General features: G+C 40.3%; 1 protein-coding gene across 6 annotated transcripts in view; it reads right to left on the bottom strand.

The window, feature by feature from the left end:
• SPTLC3 (serine palmitoyltransferase long chain base subunit 3) overlaps positions 1-22,886 on the bottom strand; it is a 113,943-nt gene that overhangs the window by 24,096 nt on the left and 66,961 nt on the right. For all 6 annotated transcript variants that reach the window (XM_064707070.1, XM_064707069.1, XM_064707072.1 and 3 more), the window contains 3 exons: positions 12,829-12,953; positions 10,138-10,231; positions 916-1,021 (listed from right to left, as the gene is read on the bottom strand). In XM_064707070.1, coding sequence (XP_064563140.1) covers positions 916-1,021; positions 10,138-10,231; positions 12,829-12,953 — 325 coding nt within the window. The remainder of the gene's footprint in view (positions 1-915; positions 1,022-10,137; positions 10,232-12,828; positions 12,954-22,886) is intronic.

Genomic DNA, 22,886 nt, shown 5'->3' with positions numbered 1-22,886 from the left:
CAGTAGCCTTGACTACATCCCTGCAAACCTTCTTTCTGTTCATATCCCTGCTTCTTCAGCCCTTCCCTTCTCCAAGTCATGAGTGGCTCCCCCTCCATGAACTCCCTGGTTGCCTTCTCCAGACTGGAGCAGTGGCCAGGATGAAGCCCAGGATGATGAGCCTGGCTGGTGCCACTGCTTTGCTGCTCAACTCCAGTGACTGTTTGCTCTTCTGGTTGGGTGTAAGCTGCACCACACTGTGTAGCTATCTGACTTAGGTGCGTTATAATTACATTGTATTATTGAAGCTGCTATTATCAGATGCATTCTCAAAGGCACTTCTCTCATGTGAACTCCTCCAGGGACTAGGGCTATGTTAAATACCACTACATAATTCTTTGAAAGCCAGTCTTTCAATTTTCCTGTTAAAGTGTGAGTCTATTAGATGCAGCACTAGTTACTAAAAAGGTGCTGATATCACTTAACCTAAGTTTAGCTTAAGATTTCAGCAGCTGGGCAAGAAGTGGGCATGCACAGCTTAATCAATTCTGTGTAGATGTCTTTTGATCTGCCCACGTGTAACAAACAACTCCTACTCAGCAGAACCCCTCACCAAGTATAGTTCCACAAACTTTATCACATCTGTCACAACATACATCACCTTACCTGTCTTGCTCTCAGTACATCTCCCACTCAACTGTGATTTGCTAAATCAACACTCAGAACAATGTACAGGATCTAACTGGAGTTACAGGATACAAGGTTCAGGCTGTCATAATGGAAATCAACATATTCATGAGATCACAGAAAGTTAGTGCAACTTCCACCCTCATTAAGATTTCCCTCAGATACTTAGAGTCAGAGTTTGCCCTACTCAATTCATCATTCTGTCCTCAGAAATGATAGAATACTCATCTTTCTACCACACAGACATACCTGTAAATGCCCTCCACCAGGATGATAATTTTTCTCCATGCTCTGTGGGTGCGAGGCTGTCCATATATTATTGCATCTCTCAGCAGCTTCTCGAGGCTCTGCATATCTTTATTTAAAAATAAGGAAAAGGAGGAAGGAAAAACATTAACAGTTTTTTGTCAAGAACTTTCAATTGGGTGCTACTTTTCCTAGTCAGAAAAAGACAACGTTAAAAAAAAAGTGTCCTAAAGATAAACTTCTTTTATTATTAGGCAAGACCCAACAATTCCTTTCATTAGTGTGAATGCAATTTAGTGACAAGAAGAGTTATAAAAAGCTTCCATTATTTACCTGATCTGGGAAACTTCTAGAAATACTCAGCATACATTTGTATTTAAAGGCAAAAGGGAATCACGTTGCTTCAGTACTGAGGCTAACTGCCAGCAGTTCTGTGTAGGGGCTGCTGATACTCATCATTTATCAAGGCTTCAGTTTTGAGTTTTGGTTGCTTTCCAACCACAAGCTCACAAACAACAAGCATTTCTTCAGCAAAGGCTTTGACAAGGCTGCATGAAGCACATAAGGATGGCAGCAAGAGAAGTCTTGTCCTCCTCAAGAAGGAAAGCACGTGGAAGGTTGCTGATGGGAGAGGAAGAGGCAGGTGGATACAAGCACAGGGCATGGACACACTGATCTGGTGCCCAAATGCTTGGCACTGGCAGGACTTCAATAAAAGGAGGCCTAGAACAAGGTTATGATCCTCAGCTGCTTCCTTAAGGGCTGAGTGGAGGTCATCAAAAATATCTTGAAGGAAAGCCATTGAAATTTTGAAGAAGATGGAAGAAACAAGAAAGTATACCACAGAAATCAGGGTCAGGCCAAATGTGACTCTAAATGCACCAGCATTCTGGTGTCTCCAAAGAATGGACACTCTTCAAAATGAATTATTTGGGTGCTTTTCAGGAATCTGGATTGGCATTTCAGAATGTTTCCCAAGAACATCCTGTAGAGTCTCACATCACCCAAATAACACTACAGATCAGCTCAAACCATGGGCGGAGAAAATCAATGGCATTTTTCCACAATATAACCACATTTGCTTCAGCAACACAACACAGTTGATACAACCTTCTACAACAGCACAAAGTTATTGAGTAAAATTAATTGTTCTGAGGAAAAAACCATAAAACACACCTTGGAAATATTAATATTGGCCCATAGTTTGGTTTCTGCCCCAGGGGAATGGAGCCATCTGCGCATTAATTGGCCATTGTGAGTAACCTGTGCCCTGAGAGAAGGCCAGGTTATGACCTGAACCCTTCCAGATCCTGATGCTTCACCTCTTCCTAGGAACATTCAGTGATGCTGGTGGAAGGTGAAGTTCTCAGTAACGACGCTGCCACTCTGCACCTGACCTAGCAAGTCCCTGCTGTACTCTACAAAGCACAAAATAGGCATGGACAATATCAGCTGCCCCTTGTTTCAGTGGTGCAGTGGCCTGCACACCTCAGTGAGCTCTGAGATGGAGAATGCTGCTAGGAATAATGCAATGCAGACAGCACACTTTCCACTAGATGGCAATCAAGGAAATGAAAGTTCTTCGGTGCTTTACATGGGAAAGTTAAAACCAAGCTGAGAATTTGCAGCTGCTCACTTGTCTTTTGTTTCAAGTAGACAATATTTAGAAACCGTCTTAGGGCTCCCTCAGGATGACAGAGAGCTCACAGTAAAATGTGGACACCCCCTTTTCTCCACCAAATTATTCTCTACTGATGTCAGTGTCTTCTAAATCCTTTTGGGACCTTTGAATCCCTTTTCTCAATCACACAGGGTTTTTCAATTCTGTGTTCTATATGTCAGTCCAGATCTGCTCTTGACTTCAGAAAAGCCATTCTGCCTCTGAACTAAAAGCATGGCTTGAAGATTTAGTTGTTTTAGCACATGCACAGGAAAAGAAAAATAAAAGGAGAGAGGAAATGAAGTGAAATGTATATAATTCTGTTTTTAAAAATACATGGCTGTGAATAGGTCCTCTATCCAAACTACCATGGAACATGAGACTTCAGACTGGGAGAATCTCTCCAATGGATGAAGTTCCCTGATTTTACACATAATATAGTCCTGCTGGAGTACAGGCTAAGAACACATCTGTCTGCAGGATCAGGGCTATCTCTCTTTCTTTCTGACATCTCATTTTGAAAAACATGATTGTGTGACCCTTTTTGAAGCCTGTAATAGTCAACACAATTTATTCATGTGCAAATCAATTTTACTGATCTATTAATTGCCTCATTTGGAAAGGGGAAATAGGCAGAAAGAAAAGAATCTTTAGTATTCCCCACAAAAGGCTGCTTCTGTTCTTCAAGGTGAAATCAATGCTCTATGTGCTTCTGCTTAAGCTTTTGAGAAAGTGGGATCCATTGAATGCCAGGAAAAACAACAGCACAACCCCAGATGACTTTCAGATATCAAATTATTTACTCATTAAATATAGTTAGACTGAGAGACATTAGGATGTTAAGATGATGAGCTGCACGAGTCCATCCTGAATAACCAGTTATAGAGAAAATAACAGTCCTTCCTTGTTTGACCATCACCAGCCCAGGGTTTGCAGCAGCAATGGCCAACAGCTGCTCACCAGCCCAAGAGGTGGAGTTAAGAATTTGACTTGATTAATCAGTCACAGTACAACCAAATCTATTCATGTTTCACTTTCCACCTTCTCCTTACAGCATTTTCCCCAGATATGGAAGCTAAAGTTTCCTAAGAGGGGACAGTGCATCTATCAGTGGGTTGGTGGACTTGCATCATCCTTGTTTGAGATCTCTCATAGTTAATTCAAGAGCAATACCAGGAACACAAACTGCCAGTGGGCTGGAGCAAGTCTGAACCTGGGCAGGCAGAGTGTCATGCTGCCTGCAGTGCAGGTGGGACAGCAGGCTTCTGGAGGGAGCACAGCATGCTCAGGGAGACATGATGTCTCCACCCCTCATCCTTACACTGCAATGCTGGGGATGTCATCACCATTCCCCTGTGTGGGCTGGAAACCTGTGTGATGTCAGCTTAATTAAAATAAATAGACTGCTGTTATTCTTATCACATTCTTCTTTTTGCTTTGTGCTTGTATCTCTGATTTTCAGTTTCTCCCTTCTGTACTCTCATGCAAGGTGGCACAGACCCCGTGGCTCCACACAAGTATCTTTGTTTGGAACGTGGGAGTGGTGATCACTGCAGCCACAGCACCAGTCTGAGACTCCCCTCCCTGCCCCTCAATAAATACCAATCTCTCTGAAAGTAAAGGGCAATGGCTCAAGAAAGCTCCCTGTGCACACTTGGCAAGTCAGATGTGGCTTTCTCAAGGCAGAGAGGGGGAAGGCAGCTGCAGCATGCAGGGAGCAGGACAGACCAGTCTCCGTGCCCTGGCAGCGTCTGTGTGTGTCACAGGGAATTACACCCAACTGGATTAGGCTGCAGTCCACCTATCTGGGCAGCAATCTTGTCTCTGATAGTGGCCAGAGGCTTCATGGAGCACAAAACCTTAGTGGGTAATGTGCCTTTCATCCTACTCTGTAACTGCTGTAACACTGCCCTCTCTTCTGAAATTCAAGGGCTACCTACACAGTTGGAAAAAAAAATTAAAAATTAAGGAACCATCTTGTACTAAGCCACCACAAACTCTTGGAGTTTTGCAACCAACCAAAAAGATCTTTTTTTAAAAATTTTTACCTGCTTACTTATCTCTTTCATTCCCCCCCTATTTTATTTGCTTGCTTAATTAGTTGTACTTAGTTTCCACTTTTTTTTTTTTCAAATTTTCCTTTAATTTCCTTCTTTTTAGCTAGAGAATATATTTGCTCTAAAAGGTGAAGGCCTTTTGCCACCTAGAATTTCCTTCATTTTTAAGTACAGCTCCTCCAGGTAGCTGTGCATTCTCATGGTGTCCTCAGGGCACTTGTATCTGAACTGCAAAGCAGTAATTTGAGAAATGTCAGAGTTTGGATGAACATTAATTCACAATTGTTGTCCAAGCTGGAAACAGTGTTTTGTATGAAAACCTGGACAGCTCACACCTGCATCACACAATTGTTGACAACTACTCGATCTGTGAGAAACTAAAAAATCTCTTACTACTTTCACAACATTGAAAAGGTGCATAAGGAGGAGCTAGAAATGCATTGCCCTGATTGCCATTTCAGATGCAGATTCAAGCACCACATTGAGGCTGGATTTTCACCTAACTAATGTGCTTGGTTATGCTTTGTAATTTCCTGCCTTTCTCATAGGATCACTTGTTTTGACTGCTCACTGAATGCAATCAATGCATTGCAATCCCTTGAAGAGAACTGCAAATATTTTTTCCCCCATGGCCTGAGTTCTGAGCCTTGTCGCAACATTCCCACTAACTTTTCAGGCAATTGCAAATCTAAACATGAACATGAGACTGCAATTGAGTTGCTTAATGGGAAAATGTAGAATTAGAAAGAATAAACAAATCCTAAGCCTTGTATGGTGCCTTCTTTTACAGGCTGGTCAGAACAGAACTCACTTGGATATAACCAGTCCATAACACCCTCATCTTTTCACCGAAGGAGCACCTGACACCTGTATAAGACCCAGAACTGCTGTGAGAGAAACACCTTGATAAAATCACAGCCTGATTAATGGTTAAATATTTGGTTTTGCTTTTCAGGTTTTATTGGAATGGTCAAGGATTTTAGCTAATACTTAACCAGATAAAGGTCAGAGGTCCTGAAAAAGGGCTTTTAAATGTGTGATGTTAGTAAAAGATTGCCTTAGAAATTAAAAACAAAAAAAAGAAAAAAAGGCCAAACCCAGTCAATCTCTCCCTGAGCCAGAAAGTAAAAGCATCTGAGTTTAGCCCCCGTTTAACTGAGGGACTCCCCAAGCCTGTCACTTGGGGAAGGTGGGAGAAACTCCCTGGAGACCAAAGCTGGTGAGGGTAACATCAGAAACCTTCTAGCAAAAAAACTGACCAAGCCCAGGCCACTACTGCCCCAATGGTGGAGAGGTGATTGAGCATCCCACCTTCTCCCACTGCACACTGCTGCTGCCTGAATTCCAGTGCAGCACTGCAGCTCTGTCCTATCTTCCCAAAAAAATCGCTGCCTAGGAAATGGCAACCTGAGTCGTGTCCACCCCACAGCAGGGGAGACAAAGGCAGGTGCTTTGTGGGCAGGTCAGAATGACTTTAGTCCACTAAAACACTACTGCATACATTTAGGACTGCTTACACCCTAAAATAAAATTGAAAAAAAAATTAAATCCCCTAGACCTGTAATTCAGAGCAGGGGCTCCAGGGAGCTGAACTTTGCTGCTTGCAAACAAAACCTCACAGATGCCTGACACAGAAAAACTCCCTTAAAGGCCAAAACCCATGTGCCAATACTGATGTGCCCTTAGTAGGGTATGGACTGGAGACAGAGCTAATGAGAGCCCACAGGAAGGGAAGTCCCTGTTCAGTAGATTTCGGCTAAGATGGAATATTCTGTTACATTTCTCTCACACAGATGACCTGTAGGTGTGTGTGCCTGTGCATTTTTCTCAGCCCAGACCTGTAAATTCCTGTCTGTTTACAAGGAAGGGATTGTTCACTGGAAGTCAGCATGCAGGGCGCATTCCTATGTCCAAATAAAAACAGACTTACAGGTCCACAGCACTTTTTTTCCCCTATTATTCACTTTAGGGCTTAAAAACCTTCTCATACATCCATGCAATGTTTTTGTCAAAATGAAAGATACCCAGATGCCTTTTATTTCGCCTAGGAAAAGCATAGATGTCTAAGGATTTTGTCTGTTCTTGAAAAGCTATACAGAATTTTATGGAAAGTGTAATGTCTAAGAGAGCTACCCACTTATTGAAATAGAACTTCATTAACTTCTATAAGAATAAGAACTACATTATACATAATTAAGGTAATAGGTAGGGATTCTTTCTCATCTTACAAATGAAAGAATTCTCTATTAATAATAAAATAATAATTATTTACTTTTGAAAGATGACAAATCAATCCTCTATTACAGATTTCATGCTTTGAAATAAAGTAATAGTTTTACAGAATTAGCTAGCTACAGTTCAGCCTCTGAGACATGAAGGTACTTCATAGCACGTTTAAAATGGTAGATTTTACTCTCTTTTCTGTGAAATATTTTTATCATAGAACAAAGTTTTGTATCATTTTTCTTTAGACAGAGAGTTTTTCCATAACAGAGCATGGAAAGTAAAGGGGAGAGAGATTTATGCACTTGTTAGAACCTGATGGTGAAATCAATGCTTATTAAAGATCTTAAAGCAGTAGCTCAAAGTGCAAAGTTTTCTATTCCTGCACAGGGCCAATACAGCAGAAGGAACCTTGCATTCACAGCAAGCACTGTGACATGGAGCATGGCTCAATTCTCCTCTTCCTAAGCATGACAACAACAGCACAAGCACAGTCTGACAATTTGGGCATGCCTGTATATGGCACATACCCACATATAGCAAGAATGACTCTGGCAGCACAAGCAACACAGCTCTGGTCTAACAAAACAAAATCTGTCTGAATGAAAAGAACCTTCCCAACCCGAGCTGGAATTTTTGGTCACTTAATTAATACAGTTTTGGTCCTTAATTTTTGTGCTGTACTGACTTGTGTTACACTACTCCCTGACAGATTCAGAGGGCACAAGGCTGTCTGCTCCATTCTGCGTGAAAGCATGCATCCTACAAAAGCATCAGCCCTGCTGGGTTATGCTTTCCACTGCTATCTCCCCCAAAACACATCCTATTTCCCCCAAAGCAAAAGGCATCCACGTGCATCTCTGCATGTGTGATTTTAGTTGTTAGTGATGTGTAACTCATGGTATGATTAAGGAAATACTAAAAGACACAACTTTCTAACCACAGAAATAACTAACTGAGAGGCTCAGAGTGGGCTGAGAGAAAGCATGGGCATGTGAAGCTCTCTCTAAATGAAGTTTAGAGTCAGGACTACAAAATTGTGACAACAAAAGCTGTCACTCAATTCCAAACAGTACTTGCACGTCGGAACCCAAGAAATTAATCTGACTGCCCTAGAAGACTTGAGACCCTGATGGAGGCTCAGAGACCTTGGCACGGAGTCAAAGACACCTGTGCCTTTGATTTTAATCCTTAGAAACAATCACCAACTTTGTGTGAAGAGCTGCAAGCCACAAGAGTTTGAGTAGAATGATAGTGAATTTATCACCAAGTGAAAATGTAGAATTTTAAAGTTTTTAGAATGGGGGTTCAAGAAACAAAATAGAAGAATTGAATCCAGTCTTTCTCCTTCTTCTTAGCCTCCATCTTCTGCTGTGATAGTAACACTTTTAAATTAATTTAGAGTAAAGACAAACTGTCTAACATAAGTGATAAGTATTAGAAAATTATTGTAAATAATGTACTCATAATTTTTAGTATAAAAGATAACACTGCCCCAAGGTGGTCAGTATGCCATAAACCGACATGCTAGACAGATCTCAGCAAGTCAGAGAAAGACAATGTATTAAATAAAGGCCAATAAACAACCTTGAAAATGAAAGCCAAAAAATTCTGCCTTCTTCTTCAGTCTCAAAGCTGAGAAAGAGAGACTTTCTAACACCTCAAAGTCATCTCAACACCAAAGACCCCATCACTTGCAAAAGTTCCCAAAGTTTCGTTTTGGAAGCAAGCTAAGGTGATGTCCCAGCAATGGCATATAGGGCTTTAATCTTTGGCAAAGACGAACTGTAATCTTGAAACCAATGAGTTTTTCCAAAGCAACTTGGATGGGCTTCCACTGAGGTTTGCCAAGATCCTTAAAGCAACTGTCTGCATTTTCCAGTGCTAGACTAGTGCTGTTTGGGTAGCTCAGTATTATTTCTAGGCTCACCCATTATTCAGAAGAGCATTAGCTTTAATTTACTGTCAGTGCAACAAGCTGGTTAGGCATTAGGTTCTGGGGAGGGGAGTGAGATATTGAGGAATGGTCAGAAACTGAATTCCTTAAAGCAAGCATGACAGCTCCAGGTGATATCTTCACAGCTGAGAGTAACATACTCCTCAACCTGAAATGTTTTCTGAAATGATGTGGGAAATGACACAAGCCAGCTGGACTGCACAGAGCACAGGTGGGTGGAGAGGCTGGGAGTGTTTGGATTTGAGTAGTAAGAGGTCAGCATTCAGAGTATGATGCAACCTGATTGAATGGGATAAAACTTTGAACAACCAAGCAAAAGTTGAGAAAAGACTGGTGTGGAAACTATGCTTAGCATATCCACATTTGTGGAAGTGGACCAAGTTGGGCTATGCTACAGTTGTTATATGAATAGTTAATTCTGTAAAAATATTCATGTTCAGATGGTCTTTAATGATCTTCAGAAATTGCTTCTTGCCCAAATTATGAACTGATATTAAGTATAACAACATCTTATAGTATAATTATGGTGTTCTTTTCATTCCAACTCCTCCTTAGGCCTTTTACAACATATGCATAATTCATTTTTGCTTCCCTTAAGCAACACTTAGTAAGGACAAGGGTTTGTATTAGCCATTAAGAAAGGTAATCAGACCACTCTTCTGATTTCTCACCACTACAGTAGCTTCTAAACCTTTCTTGCCTGCTGGCAGCAGTGAGGATAGAAAAGGGAACTCTAATGAGGAATAAGGGAAAAGAAGAAGCTCTTGTCACAAAGGCAGTCCCAACGTCTCTGACAGTAACCACAGCAGCACTAACTAAATACAAGTTAGAGAGCATGAGCATTTTAGAAGATAACTATACAACTGCAAAGTTGATGTGTGATTTCTATACTAAAATACTATTTCAAAGAATATTTGGGATGATGTTGTTGATATAACCATCTGCATCTTTGCCATTAGATCCCTGGGAATTCAGACTAACTGCTTCAAATGAATGCCATGGTAAGGTAATTCTGGTTTCACTGAACCTGCTGGAAACAGGCACGTCTGTAAGTATGTTTCTACTGTTTGGGCTACAATGACAAAAACAATAAAACTTTTGTGGCAGCACACAGTCATTCAGCAAGTCAAAAAGACACAATAGCAATTATAGTACTGCACTTATAATTTTTCCCATCAGAAACCACTCGTAATATTAAGCAGTTGATTCTCCTGCCTGGACAAAAGCATCATCTGGCAACTGACAGCAAAATAAGCATTAAAAGAAATCATTCTTGCCTTTGAGGTGTGAATAACTCTGTCTGTACAGTTTTCCAATTCAATACTTACTATTATGCTTGAAGATTCTGATAGTGGCACCTGAAAGCCTCGCACCGAGAACGAGAGAAGTGTGGTTCAACTCATCACTGAGAATGAGGCAGCCCTGTGGAGAAGGAGTACAGTGAGCATCTGCATCAACTGGGAGGCTGCAGACTTGTGTGCATGTGTGTGCCAGCATACACAGGTGTCTGTGATAGAGCACTGTACCAGTTCAGCTGTAAGGATTAAACATTAAATGAAATTTTTGCCGATTTTCTGAAGGTGCTGGAATATGATATAGAGTTTCTTTGAGTTAGGTCTTGTAAGCTCTTGGAGATTTATATCACACCCCAGATAGCTCAGCCACCTCAGATGGCATTAAATCAGCAGGATGGCTTCTGTGGTAGTGTTGGAAACAGAAAAGTTTTATTAAAAGGCAAAATAACAAAAAAAAAAACCCTAGCCAGGGCAAGAGGTTCTTGCTCCTGGTAAAACACCTCACAAAAGCCATTAGTTCCTTTGTTCTCTTCTTTTCCTAGTAAATTGCTTGGGCAGGACTTTTTGGCTCATGTCCAGTTGGCTATCCTTAAGTTTGAGGTGAAGTCCCCAAGGTTTATGAGGTGTCTTTTTACCTAATTGAGGAGAGAAACTTCTAAGATTTTTTTTTCCTTTTTTAAGAGACATAAAATTGTTTTGTCACTCCGTCAGTAAAGGGGCACATTCCTACAGGGGTGCACTGCAAAGACAGGCTGAAATAGTGGGATCAGATTCTCAGGCATTCCCAGGTGATGCACAGGGGCCCAATATTTCCTGTAACTGGAAAGCAGAAAATAACCCTATTAAAGACTGAGTGCTTTATATAAAATCAGGCAATGTTGCTTCCTCTATCACCTGTTTACAGCTCATTTTGAGTTGTAAGGAAAATGCAGCCACCACCCCGCATATAAAGGCTGCATGGCAGTAGGGTAAGGAGCAGTAATAGTGAGGCTGGCCTGGCATCAGCCCTTTGGACTGCAGAAATGAGATGAGGAGAGACTGATACCTTGTCAGTCCCACCTCCATTAGGATGTGAGTGAAGTATAGGAACCAGAGTCTTTCTCTGGTAAATGCATATAGAGTTGACCTGTAGTATACTTTTTATTAATTAACTCAGTTGACAACTACTTTTGTTTTTAGAAATGAAAATAGAAATGTGGTAGAAGTAAATTTGTCTATCATATTAACAAGGGACAGGACTCACAGTTGAAATCCAAGCTTGAGCCCTTGTTTAGCTCTGCTTTCTATTGAACATGTTTTGCTGTGTTTCATTACCCAAAGGGCAACACATAATTAAGCAAAAACTTATTCTGGAATCATAGTATAGGCCTAGGTTGAGAGATACTCACACAATCTCCACAGAGACTGGTTTGCAGAACTAACAATAAGTGTAGATACAGCTTGACAAGAAAATGTAGCTGCTAGACTTAATTATAGTGGAAAACATAGGAGTAAATCTCTCAGACATAGGGTAGTTGAATAATATTTGTAACATATATAAGAATATGTACAGAATTTTCAAATATATATATATAATTACACATTATTTATTAAAAATACATACATTAATATCTTTATTTGTGCCACTTATATCTATCCCACCTCTGACAGAGGCTTGAATCTCTACATGAAGCCAGATAAGGGAGGGAAAATTATTATACAGCTAAGACAAGTGCATATCTCACACTGCATATCTCCAATTTCATAAATTTACCTTCATTAATTCTCTGTATCTGTTCCCCTTGAAACTGCTGGACAAGTTCTCCAGCATTGCTGAAGACTGAAGCTCATGTTCTGGATGACTGAAGCAACTCTCCCTGCCCAACACTTGTGTACATGTATTTTAGAGATCTTGCAAAAGCTGCAGTCATCTTCAACAGAGAGTGAAGCGACTTCAGCTCTACGCTGGTGTTTCAGAAGTCCTGGTCATACACAACAAAATGAATTCATTCTACTTCCACCAAGAAGGAGGTCATGCTTTGTGCTTGCATGGCACTCTTCAAGGTGCTCCACACCTGGACAAGCCAAGGAGGAGTTACCCATTTTCCAGCTATCAGTATCAGCACAATGTGTGTGATGTACACAGCTACCAGTGACAGGATGATGGAAATCCATGCCTTTGAGTTAAGTACTCCAAACTGGAGAGGAGGTTCCTTCAGCACCAAGAACCCGACTTTTGTAACATGATCACAGCTTTAGACTTGATTTTGCTGCCAGCTTTCTTGGCAGGGCTGGCTGGAGCTCTGTTCCCCAGGAATGCTAAGCACTGTGCTTTTCCTTTTATCAAAGTGTTGTAAAAACTATCCTAATCATCATCTTTCATCACAGGAAGCTGGGAAATATCTCAGCAAGTAGCCTAAATACTTCATCCCACAAGACCTGGACATGGGATTTAACCTTTGGTTACTTTTTAAGGAGAAGCAACTTCATCAAGAGGAGCTAGAGAGCTGCATCACTGATCCTTAAGCAGATGTTAGGTATGTGTGATAGCAACACTCAGTGCCAGCACAGGTGATAAAAAAGCACATTTAAAGTCACAAGGTCATCAGCTTTATGAGTCACACATTCCTGATACCAAGCTCTGTTCCTCGATGGAGCCTTTCCCCTCACTGAAAGCCCAGAGTACTGCAACAGTAGTTAAAACAATTAATAAATTTTCTCTGTGTTCCCGAAGGGAGTACTCACCTTTCCAACAAGGGCTGGAATATTCATTGAGTTAGTTGCAAAGCCCATGCCAAACACCATAGCATCTTCCACACCAAGGAACTTGGCCACGAGTTTCTCTAGTTCTACATGTTTGTCTAGGGTGCCTGCAGAAAGAAGCACAGGGAATATTAAATCTCATTGAACTGTGAAAGTTAGTATGACACAAAACACACAAAAGAACAGGCTAGAAGTGTGTCATTAAGCTATGTGACATTAAGTTCTGATGAGGGTTTTCCATTTGTATCCTGCTCATGTGGGCTAATGCAAGAGGTACAAACCAGCTGTGACTGCTGCTAACAAACACTGCTGCTGTTAAGGCAGCAAAGCAGTTGCTATGGAAAAAAGCTTTATTTTCCCACAATAACTTCTGACATAGTTTATTCTGAAGACTAATTTGTTGTCTTTTTCTCTCCCCTGCAGTGAGGACAAAAATACCTTCTTCTTGTAGGAAACCTGGGACAAACATTTTAGGCATCCTTGAGTTCTCTCCAGATGTGAAAACAAAAATGGGTGACAACAAAATTCTTCCTTTTCTATTGTCTGTCGATATATGTGTACAAAATTCTTAATTAGGATCTTATATGGCTAGAAAAACAAAAGCATTCTCCATATTTTTCTCTGCCTTGGAAGGTAAAAGCTGATGACAATATATAACTGATGACAACTCTGCTCTTTCTTTCTTCTCAACAGCAAACACAAATGATAATGCAACACTAGACTCTTCTTTATTGCATATTAATTATCTAATATTAGTGCTTGAAGTCTCCAAACAAGTAAGGCTCTCCAGCTATCCAACAAAAGCAGTATCCTTCCTGCCCAGCTCACAGAGAAGGATGGCAAAGTACAGAAGGCAAACAAACAAAAGAGTGATATTAAGAGACTGAGATAACAGATAGCTTTGAACAGTAAGGAATCATCTCAACTTGCCAGCTCTCTAGTCTTTGGTTGCCTGGCTGTGCATTGCAGGGACCAAGGCAGAAGGAACTCTTACAGGATGATCTGTGGGGAAGAAAAGAGAGTGGCCTGTGGATTCTGAGAGAACATTTCCCCTATGAATAAGGCTGTAATCAGAGAACAGAAGAAAAAAATTAGGCAAGCGAATATGTTACCTCACTCGCACTGCACAAGCTGATGGCACAATGATATAAAGGGAATTAAATGGATGGAACAAGAAAGCTGTGTTCACTGTGATGGACAAAAGGCAGATGAGTGGAGAAATGCAGAAGCTTGGCTAGAGCGTCTCAACAAGAATGATGAGTCAGGAAGATGATCTTACCTTCATCATGGAGCAGAGCTCATTAAAAAAATCAAATATAAATGTCAGGAGAACAGTTTCAGCAATAGCAATAAGCAGCTGGTTACAGTGAAGGAGTGTTTTCATTATTTTTTTCTCATTAAATATTTAAAGTAAGAATGACATCCATTTGGAAATAGAATGTGACAAATATCTATCAGGCAGGCAGGTAACTCTCCAGCTATCAGGGAGATAAGGAGCAAGGATCATGTGGCTTCTTGAAAAACCTGGATTACATGGACAGTAAAGAACAGCAGAAATGCTGAGATTCTGCCAGAGCCTTCCTGGATTGTGCTAGAGCTGAGCCTACTCCAGCAGAGCTTCAAGAGTGTCTCTGCACTCCTTGTATCACACTGCATGTACCTGGGGCTGGGTTGTCTCTGTACTCTGAGAATGAGGTAATGGGACACAGAAAATGTGGCGCTCTCTCATTCTCACAGAAAATGTGCAGAAACTCCACTACCTGTGAGCTGAGTCTGTGTGAAGGTCTTTGAGGATGGCTATTTTTTGAATTTGTACATCCCAAGACACATGAGGATATGAGCTGGCTCTGCACACAACCACTGTTTAGAACCCAGGTTCCATGAAATACAAAACAGTGTTTCAGAGCTAAGCTGCTCACTGGAAATGTGGGTAAGAATCTGTCTCAAGGTGAAAGCCCAGCAGGACCCAGCAGGTTCCTGTGGTTTTGTATTTTTGGAAATTGGGCCCATCTAGTCTTCAATCTACAGCACCCATGGACAACTAAGAGTTCCAGGAGGATCAGCTGCCTTAGTGCTCCGTGCAGATGATATTTTTGTCACTCCAGGGTTTTCAGCACACCAAAAGAAGATGAAGTCTGAAATGGAAGCTCAAAGCCAAGCACACTATGGTCACAGCTTAAATTAGAAGGTTTGTGAAAGCATGAGAAACAAGCAGTGTGTGCTTTGCAAGGCAGGCATTTTAAGGCATGACACAATTGTCTCTGACTCTTCCAGGGATAAGTCTGACACTGGGGTGGAGTTAAATTGCTTTTTGGGGTTGCATCACATGTTTTCTGTTTTTATAAACAGGAAAGGCCTGACTCAATACACACTGTTCTGCTGAAGCTCCTATTAGATGACCCATAAAAGAACAGCCCATTTTACCCCTATTTTTATTGATTTTGTCATGGTGAAGAATGACTCATTTTGATAGTGACTGATTCCTACTTATTATTTGCTAATCCTAAATGCGAATGAAGATGATACTGCATTTGTAAGCATCACTGCTCCCTACAAATCCTGGAATACAAATTGAAATTGGTTAGCAAAACAAAATCCTGAATGACAAAGATTTGCAAACTGAGCCCTAGTTTTGAATCATGTTAATTGCCATGGCAATATTGCTGGTGGTAAGTAAGGTGTTGCAGAAGCAATACAACACACACCAGTACTCTCAGTGGGAGGTTCATGGCAGCTGTATACATTGAACAGAGTTGAAAAAGCATATAATTATGCAATTATTTAATCATATCAGGAGATATTTCTATACAGTATGTCCTTGGACACTGTGCAAATGGCATCAATTCTATCACCTCTCTCCACTGGAAGAAACAAGGGGTCAGTCATGTGCTGCTGGGATGAGGTTTGTCCACTAGCACTCCCAGCTGGTCCCAGCCACCACCATGACAAGCATAAACAGCACTGCCAGACAGATGCAAATTTGATCCAAAGGAACTGGCACAAGCTGAAACATCTCAGCATCTCAAGCTATATAACAAAGGCAGTAATTACACAGCTCCTCATTAAATACAACCTTAGAGATGTCAAGTAAGGTTAGCTTGGCCCTTAAATGTTTTGTATTGTACTAGATTCAAGATCAGTATCATGATCTGGTGAATGAAAAGTGATATACTAGATATATCTTTTTAATCTACTGTATACACACACCTGTCCTATAAACAGAAATTAGAATTTCCCCACTGAGTGACTAGAGCTTGTCTTGACCCAACAAATGAGGATACGACTAAATAATGTACACCAAATCACCAGGAAAGATTTAAGACAAAAAAAGAGAAAGGTACCTGCATGTTTAAGAGACAAAATCCTTTTGAAAGTTATTCTTCCCTGCTGAACAGCTGTAAGTAATACAATACAGCAGGAGTTACTGTGATCCAAGACTATATAGGTATTAAGATTACAGATCATATCAAAAGTGGACTTTCACAATGGGAACCACCTCCACAGATTCCCACACTTCTCACAGCAAATCCCCTCCTTTTCAAAATCTGATGACCCAGTTCCCTCCATTAACTTGCCACTGCACTCTGGTGACAGGGAACATGAAGTACACTGTGTTTTGACAGGCTTTTTCATACACTTGCTGTTTTTCATACCCATGCTGTTGGGCTGAAAGTCACTGCCAGACTACTAGAGAGATAAAGCTGGAAAATGGACTTCCCATGATCCATAGAGTCATTATTTAGTTTGACATTTTCAGCTGGGACTTTCAGTGGTTTATGCCACTGGTTAGTCTGCCCAATACAGTCTTTCAGGTTCTTATACACTAATGACACAGACTGGTTGAACTGCCAACACTGGCAACAGTATCCTGTCGTAGAATTTTAAGTTTGGAATTCTAACAGCCAGAGAAGACAGGGAAACACCTGCTCCCCTGAGGTTAAACAAAAGCTGGAAGAGTAAACTGATACAAGCAACAAGGCCTTGAAAGAAAAAAGAGTGGCTGGGAACCCTGTGCATCCCTGGCGTGACTCACCAAGGTGACTGAGAACCACTGCACTATGGAAATGAGGGTTTGTCAGCAGCATCCTTGGGAGGGTGGGGAGCAGAACAAAACATCTCAACTTCCTTGTCACAGCTGAAACTTAAGGTTACAAACTCACTCTGCTAAGATGAGTACACTGCATGGTAAGATGCTTGTCAGAGATGAAAAAAAATCTGTATAATTGAAAGACATACATGCTTTTACAAAAAGCAAGATTGGATGAGTTATTAATAGCAAGATGAAGAAACAGAAACTGTGGAAATTATATTAATTCTTTACACGTTACCAGAGCAGAGGATGCAGATGGTATCACTGTCCTACAGAGGAAAGCCTCAACTTGTAGAATGAGACTTGTTGGAAAGAAAAGGAGAGAAGCACACAGTAACGTTATGCAGTTGCCTCATTTAGCACTGTCTGTGCAGAAAAGAGTCCCAAAATAAGGGGATTTTGATGAATCATTTGATGGAAAGGAAATGCTCAAGTTTTCTTAACATTGCTACCAACTGACAGGGCTTTCATACCACAAAGATGCCATGGGTGTCATAAATCTAATAATGTACCTGTGTAATTTAATTCTCATAAAAAAAAAGTAGATTAGTTTTAACAGAACTTCCAGCTGAATTTAGATCTTCTGGGTTTGTTTCTTTTTTTTTTTCTTTTGCCTTTAGAAAAACACAAAGTTAAAATTTCCAGCATCTTCATGCCAAAGCCTGAGTGGCAGCATCTTAAGTATCTAAATATTTGCATGCAGATAAAATCATATATCAGAGATACTTTAGGTATTAAACAAGTCACACAGCCCTTAATTCCTACAGATGCCTTCAATTCCACCTGCTAGAAGATGGGCTATCCAGACTATTAATCTTGCATTGCAAAGCATACTTTTGCAATGGTGAAATACAAGGAACAAACCTGACCCTATGATTACAAATTGATTGTAAGCTGGATTAGTTATTTATGAAAGGGTAGGCACACAAAGGAAAAGGATGTTAGTGAACATGACAAAACTGTTTCCTAATTTATACCATACCCTATCAGAAAATAGCTAAGATTATTAAATATGTGTATATATACATATATATACATACATGCACACAAATTCTCATTTTTGTGGCTTTTTCTCCTTAAGATCTCACTTGGAAACTGTAAATTATGGGATATTCAGTTCTTTATCTCTTTCTCCAAACTGAAAAATGAAACGTTTATTCATGTTTGTACAGTATTATGTTTAAAATGAGTCTTGGCCCTAATTAAAGCTTTGAAGTAGTATAAAAGAAAGAACGGCCAAATAACTATTTTCATCTTCTTGAAATGCTGCTAGAAATTCACATTAGGCCTTAAAACCCAGTGGAAAGAGCTGAATGAGTCTGAACTACTTTTGTATTAAATGTTGGCACAGATTTTCAGATCAGCTTTTTAGAAATGAGATCACAATCAAGCGTAAAAAAATCCTCAAACAAAGAAAAAGCCTCAAAACTGAGTGCAAGTTAGGTGCTAAAGGGCAATCTCCTAACATGCCCTCCAGAGTGAATCACCCTGCAAGTGTTCTGTGCAGGCTCCATCTTGTTTTTTGGTCCAAGGCATAATCACAGGAGAAGGATTTCAAAAGGCAGGAATCCTGCCTGGCTGCTTAAGCAGCACTAATCACACGTTTGCTCCGGTTACTCACGTATGTCATCTCCATGAGGAACACTGGGGAGTTAGATAAACAGAGAATTGTTAGCACTGGCTGTCCATGTGACAGTCCTGTCACCAGCCTGGCCCTAGGAGCACTCAGAGCATGATAATCTGCCTTATCTTAAAAAAAAAAAAAAAAAAAAAAAGTGTAACTTTGCTGATTTTGTTATCTGCAAGCAGCAAGCAGGAAACTAATTTGCATGTTTCTCAACAATTCGCAGTCACATTGCTTAGAAAAGGCTGACTATAAACACTGAAAACCAGGATGGGCTCAGAGAAAAGGCTTTTGAATCTGCCTTTAACAGCAGCCAACTTCCATTCCAGCCATTAAAAAATAGGACTTTACATTCAAGTTGTCATTCTTTCATTTTTTTTCACTATATGGAGGGAACACTTGCTATTTCATATTTATTAGTTTCCTATGTGCTGGCAGTTTTATTAAGCTAAAATAATAACACTTTTGAGAGAAAAATTAAAATACAAATAACAGTAGAGATATTTTTGTGGGGCAGTTTATATGGAATGCCCTAACATTCCCAACACTCAAGTTAGTTGAACAGCTCGTGTTCTGTTACTTATAGAATCACAGAATTAATCACAGAATAGTTTGTGCTGGAAGGAACCTTAAAGATCATCTCTTTCCAATGCCTTGGACAGAGACATGGACACCTTTCACTAGCTCAGGTTGCATCAAGCCCCACCCAGCCTGTCCTTGAACACTTCTAGTAATGGGTATCCACTGGACAGCCTGTTCCAGAGCCTCGCCACCCCCACGGGGAAGAATCTCTTCCTGAAATCTAATCTGACCCCGCCCTCTGTCAGTTTGAAGCCATTCCCTCTTATCCTGTCACTCCACACCCTTGTAAAAAATCCCTCTCAGCTCTCTTGTAACCACCTTGAGTTACTGGATGGCTACTTAAATCCTTCAACATTCATGAGTAATTTTCTCAGACCCAACATTTAGTCCTAAAAGACAAAACTTCCTACTTTTTTATGTCCAAGTTGGTTTCTTGACGTATAATGAATAAGGCAAAGAAATTTTTAAAATTACATTTTCCTGAACCTGCAGGAGAAACTGCTGCTGAACAAAACTGTTTTAATTTAAATAACACCCATGGTCAATTTTCTCTGGTTTGGTAGGTGCAAATATCTCTGTATCCTCTCTTGGCATCTCTCAGAGTTCATAAGGACATCCTGAATCAGGTACAGTTTGGTTATTTCTAGTAACTATCAGGGAGAGCACCTCTGCACACATGGCCACTCTCCCTTAGAACACAAGGGAGAGTGAAGTTCTGGTATCTGCAGTGTTATAGATACATATTATAATATTGCCTTTTTGCAAATATTAAAATGGATTTTATATGTGTGATGTTAAAGTAACTTTGTTATAAAGATATAGTTTTTTATTTCTGTTGATAATTAAGCTTAGACATAGCAGTGAAATAGCTGTGCTTGTGTTAAAATTCATGCTTGGATGGGATAATATTCAATGAACACAGGATGAGGACCCTGCTATTGATATGCCAGCTATCAGCAACTGCTGTCTGAAGACAGAGTGGACCAAGGCCCAAACTGGAAGTGAAAAAGAGGAACCAAAACCACAGCCAAGAAACACACATGCTCTAAAAACGCAGACCCAAGGAGAGGCCATGTAAAATAGTTCCCACAATATGTAAAGTAGTTTATGGATATGCATAACGATATATGAATATGCAACAGGTTTTTGTAAGGGAAAAGGCATTTAAAGGGTGTCCCCAAAGGTGACAGTGTGTGCCAAGGTGACAGGTGACAGCTGAGTGCCAAGACGCACCTGGCCATAATAACCTTTGCTCTATGGTCCTGGTCTCCTTGTTAAACTTTTTACATTTTCACAGGAGAATGAACATGCTTTTCACAGCAGTGCTGAGCTCCTCAGGTGTGGCAGCCTCCAGCACTTAGGTGAAAACCTTCTACCAGCTTCATACAATGCCCCCTATATCTGGTAGTGGGAAAGGACAGTGAATCCTGACCACTCTTCCACATCACACATTATGTTGAGAATGCCTATAATTTCTCCACTGAAGCTCTTTTTTTGAGACAGATGACAAGCATTTGTGACAGCTGGAGACAGCAAGCTCAGTAGTTCTTCATCCAGAAGCTGTCTGTGGTCTTTGATGATCCCTGTGGCTCTTAACACTTTCCAGTTTTGCTAAATATTTTTGATCACACCTGCACAGAGTACTCACGACAACAACAAACAGCAGCCTTATGCAGTAGTGTACTGAGGCTCTATGGTTGGCTTTCTATGTACTTTCTTCTAATTTCTAGAGTTTGTTTGGCTTTCTGATCTGGAACAGCAAGTTAATTCTTCCATGGATGTACCCCTTATAACTTCAAAATCTTGCTCCTAGGGGCTAATAGCTAGCTTGGTCTTAAAAAAAAGGAAAGTATTTTTTTTTCACATTGAAAGTCCCACAAACCCCTTAGAAACATGTCTGAAATGACACTGTTATAGTAAGACATTAATTATTATGATTATTATAATTAAGAAGAGCATGGAATTAAAAATGGATTGAAAAGCCTTAAATCTTTTTATGAGGGATAAGCCTTGGAAGTTCAGCCACTGTTTTCATCAGCTTTAACCCTGTTGTCAGAGGAAACTACCTGCAACAGCATTCTGATATGACAGCATTGTGTGTCCTCTCCACAGCCTCCATAGTTTTAGGAGGAGAAGTGTAGGCAGAAGACATAAAGGGCAGTTTTACCATCATGTATTCTTTCAAACACCACTCACATTACTTTCATTTGTGTCCTCTTTGTTTTACCCTCTATCTGAAATCCTCTGGAAGTAGTGGAATGATTTCTCAGAAAGAGAGCCAGCACTGCTTAGAGAGAGATCTTGGTGAAACTCAGACATGCCAGACACTTAAATGCACACAAGCAGAGCAGTACTTTCAAAGTGAATTAGCTTGAAAACATAAATACGTTCAAGTGCTCTCTTGAATTAGAACCCTACAGGCAATTTGCAGCCTTGGCTCTTGCAGCTCACTGCACTTCTACTTCAAAACACTTTAGCTCCACAAACAATAACAACAGAAGTTTTGAAATGTGATCTGCCCAGAGACAAACTCATCGTGTTCCTTTTATCTAAGATGAAGCTGAGAAATGATAATTTATAAAGGTAAGATGTTTCATTCAGACCCTTCCCTGTCTCTCTCTTTAATATATCTAACTCAGAATTTTTCTGTCATACTGTGATGAGAATGAAGCAAAAGAACATAAAGGAACAAGGAAAGAGGTTATCCACTCTGGATAAGAAGCTGTTTTCCTTAGGCTGTTTATACAGACCTTGGTGACAGAGTTCCAAAGAGCCAGCACCAACAAAGGAGCCACTGCTCAGCCCTGCCCTGTGGAGCCACCTCTCAATCAGGAGAACACAAACACAGCCCCTCTGTTACCTGCCCAGGATAAACTGCTGTGACTGCTCAGTTACACCAGCTAAGCCAGGCCTAAACACCCTGCTTTCCTTTGTCCAAGCTGCTCTCCAAAATCCACTTCCAAAAGACTGAGACTCACAAGGCTTTCAGGACGCTCTTTATCTGCAGCCCATTCTTGCATTGTGAATAGCCTTGATGCAGCTCATGGGACTGTGTGTTGTGAAGGCAATTAGAATGAATCTAAATCCTTGCTCAATCAGTCAAAACAACTTTGAGTACAGCACAGATGAAGAGGTTCTCAGATTGATAGGATGAAGTTACTTAGTAAGATTTTTAATATTTGAACACAGAATCCTCTTTTAATAAGAAGTTGGGTTGGTGGTTTTTTTTTTTTTGTTTTTTTTTGTTTTTGTTTTTGTTTTTGTTTGTTTGCTTTTAAGAATAAATCTTCCAGTAAAAAACTTCAGCAAAAGCTACAGAATAAGGAACACCAGCCATAATCTTAGATGTCCTGAAAACAACTTGAAATGTTCTTAGACAAAATGGAATCTGGAAGAAAAAGAGAGAAAGCTTTCTTCAATACCTTAAAGGACTAGCAATGGTGACCACTTTCAAGCATGAAATTCAGGTTAAATAATAATATATTGCAGTCACCAGATGGGTCACCTGCACAAGGAAAGTGGGGTCAATCTGTAAACCCTCTCTGAGTGGTGTCACTGACGTAATTATTATTGGCAAATCAAACCACAATGACAAGATAAGAAGCAGATCACAAAGTCTGCATTACTTTTTCTTCTGAAATTGAGACTTTAAATAAAAAAACTAAATTAAATACAGTATTTTTTCTGTAAGTTTTATGGAAGAACATAGTTTACATTGGAGATAATGCAATTTTTTAGGTTGCT

This window comes from Zonotrichia leucophrys, chromosome 3, assembly GCF_028769735.1.
Source record: "Zonotrichia leucophrys gambelii isolate GWCS_2022_RI chromosome 3, RI_Zleu_2.0, whole genome shotgun sequence".
NCBI lineage: Eukaryota > Metazoa > Chordata > Aves > Passeriformes > Passerellidae > Zonotrichia > Zonotrichia leucophrys.
Note: the sequence above shows the minus strand (reverse complement) of the source record. Positions and strands in the feature narration are given on the sequence as shown.